Source organism: Nicotiana sylvestris, chromosome 10 (genome assembly GCF_000393655.2).
Source record: "Nicotiana sylvestris chromosome 10, ASM39365v2, whole genome shotgun sequence".
NCBI classification, from domain to species: Eukaryota; Viridiplantae; Streptophyta; class Magnoliopsida; order Solanales; family Solanaceae; genus Nicotiana; species Nicotiana sylvestris.
The window spans coordinates 52,192,123-52,193,879 of NC_091066.1; the positions used below are offsets into that span (position 1 = coordinate 52,192,123).

General features: G+C 43.5%; 1 protein-coding gene across 1 annotated transcript; it reads right to left on the minus strand.

Moving 5' to 3' along the window:
* Window positions 1-1,004: 1,004 nt before the first annotated feature.
* Window positions 1,005-1,517, minus strand: LOC138879329 (uncharacterized). The gene is made up of 2 exons (XM_070158937.1): window positions 1,205-1,517; window positions 1,005-1,153 (listed from the first exon to the last, which is right to left on the minus strand). Exons 1-2 carry the CDS (start codon window positions 1,515-1,517, stop codon window positions 1,005-1,007), a joined length of 462 nt encoding a protein of 153 aa, XP_070015038.1.
* Between the last annotated feature and the right edge of the window lie 240 nt (window positions 1,518-1,757).

The window sequence follows — 1,757 nt, forward strand, 5'->3', positions numbered from 1 at the left end:
TCCATTATGTCCTCTACCATGTCAGTGAATATGGCCATCATGCACCTTTGGAATGTGGCGGGTGCATTACATAGGCCAAAAGGCATCCTCCGAAAGGCATAAATGCCATACAGGCAAGTGAATGAAGTCTTCTCTCTGTCCTCTGGTGCAATAGAGATCTGATTGTACCCTGAGTACCCATCCAAAAAACAGAAGTGTGACCTCCCTGCCAATCTGTCTAACATCTGATCAATGAAGGGAAGTAGGAAGTGGTCTTTTCGAGTGGCGAGATTTAACTTTCTATAATCCATGCAAATTCTCTAGCCTGTGTCGGTTCTTGTAGAGATCAGTTCATTAGTTTCATTTTTAACTACCGTCATGCCACCCTTTTTAGGTACATATTGAACCGAGCTAACCCGACTGCTGTCAGAGATTGGGAAGATGATTCCCGTATCTAACCATTTTATCACTTCTTTCTTCATTACTTCCTTCATATTGGGGTTCAGCCTTCTTTGGTGTTCCCTGGAAGGTTTGTGTCCCTCTTCCAGCAGAATTTTGTGCATACAATAGGCGGGGCTGATCCCCTTTATGCCTGTCATGGTCCACCCAATGGCAGTCTTACACTCCTTGAGTACCTGCAAGAGTTGTTGTGCCTGCATATCTAACAAACTAGATGAGATAATAACAGGTAATGTGGAGTCAGGTCCAAGGAACTCATACCTGAGATGGGCGGGCAGTGGCTTTAACTCCAGCTTTGGTGGTTTTTCGATGGATGGCTTGGCTGGAGGAGTTTCTCTATTTTCCAAGTGTAAGGGCTCAAATTCAAGAGTTCTATCCCAGATCTCTCTACCCTCTAACGCCAACACCCATTCTACATGTTCTTCTCCATTCACCTCATCTAAATTTATCAAACATGCAGCAAGGGGGTCCTCAATAGTCAGCATCTCATCATCAGTCTCTACGATTACATCCACGGCATCAATCTGAGAGCAATTGGCGAATTCACTTAGTCGCCTCATAGATTTCTACGCATTGAATGTTATCTCTTCGTCGTTTAATCTCATCTTGAGCTCCCTAGTCTCATAATCAATGAGAGCTCTCCCAGTGGCTAAGAATGACCTTCCCAAAATTATGGAAATCTCTTCATCCACTTTGCAGTCTAAGATCACAAAATCTGTAGGGAACACAAATTTCCCTACCTAAATCAACACATCATCCAGGATACCAGAGGGTCGCTTTACAGTCCTGTTAGCTAGCTGCAACAACATAGAGGTGGGTCTAGCTCTTCCAATCCCCAACCTCTTATAAATCGCCAGGGGCATAAGATTTATGCTGGCCCCTAGATCAAACGGTGCCTTAGCAAAAGCAAAATTACCAATAGTGCATGAAATTGTAAAGATCCTTGGGTCAGACAGCTTTTCCGCAATTGGTCTAGTTACCACTGCACTACAGGTCTGAGTAAGAGTAACTGTGGCCAAGTCTTGGAAATCAAATTTTCGGGACATCAAGTCCTTCATCATTTTTGCATACCCAGGCATCTCTTTCAAAGCATCAATCAATGGAATATTTACCTGGATTTATTTCAACATCTCCAAGAATTTCTTGTATTGCTCCTCTTTTTGGTACTTAGCCAGCCTCTGAGGGAATGGTGCAGAAGGTCTCTTCTTCCCAATGATTTGGGATTGATATTTATCAGCTGTCACCTCAACTACTAGGTCCTGGGCTGTCTCAACTTCTTTCTCAGTCTCAATCTGAATGTTATTTTCTTCCTGGGCAGG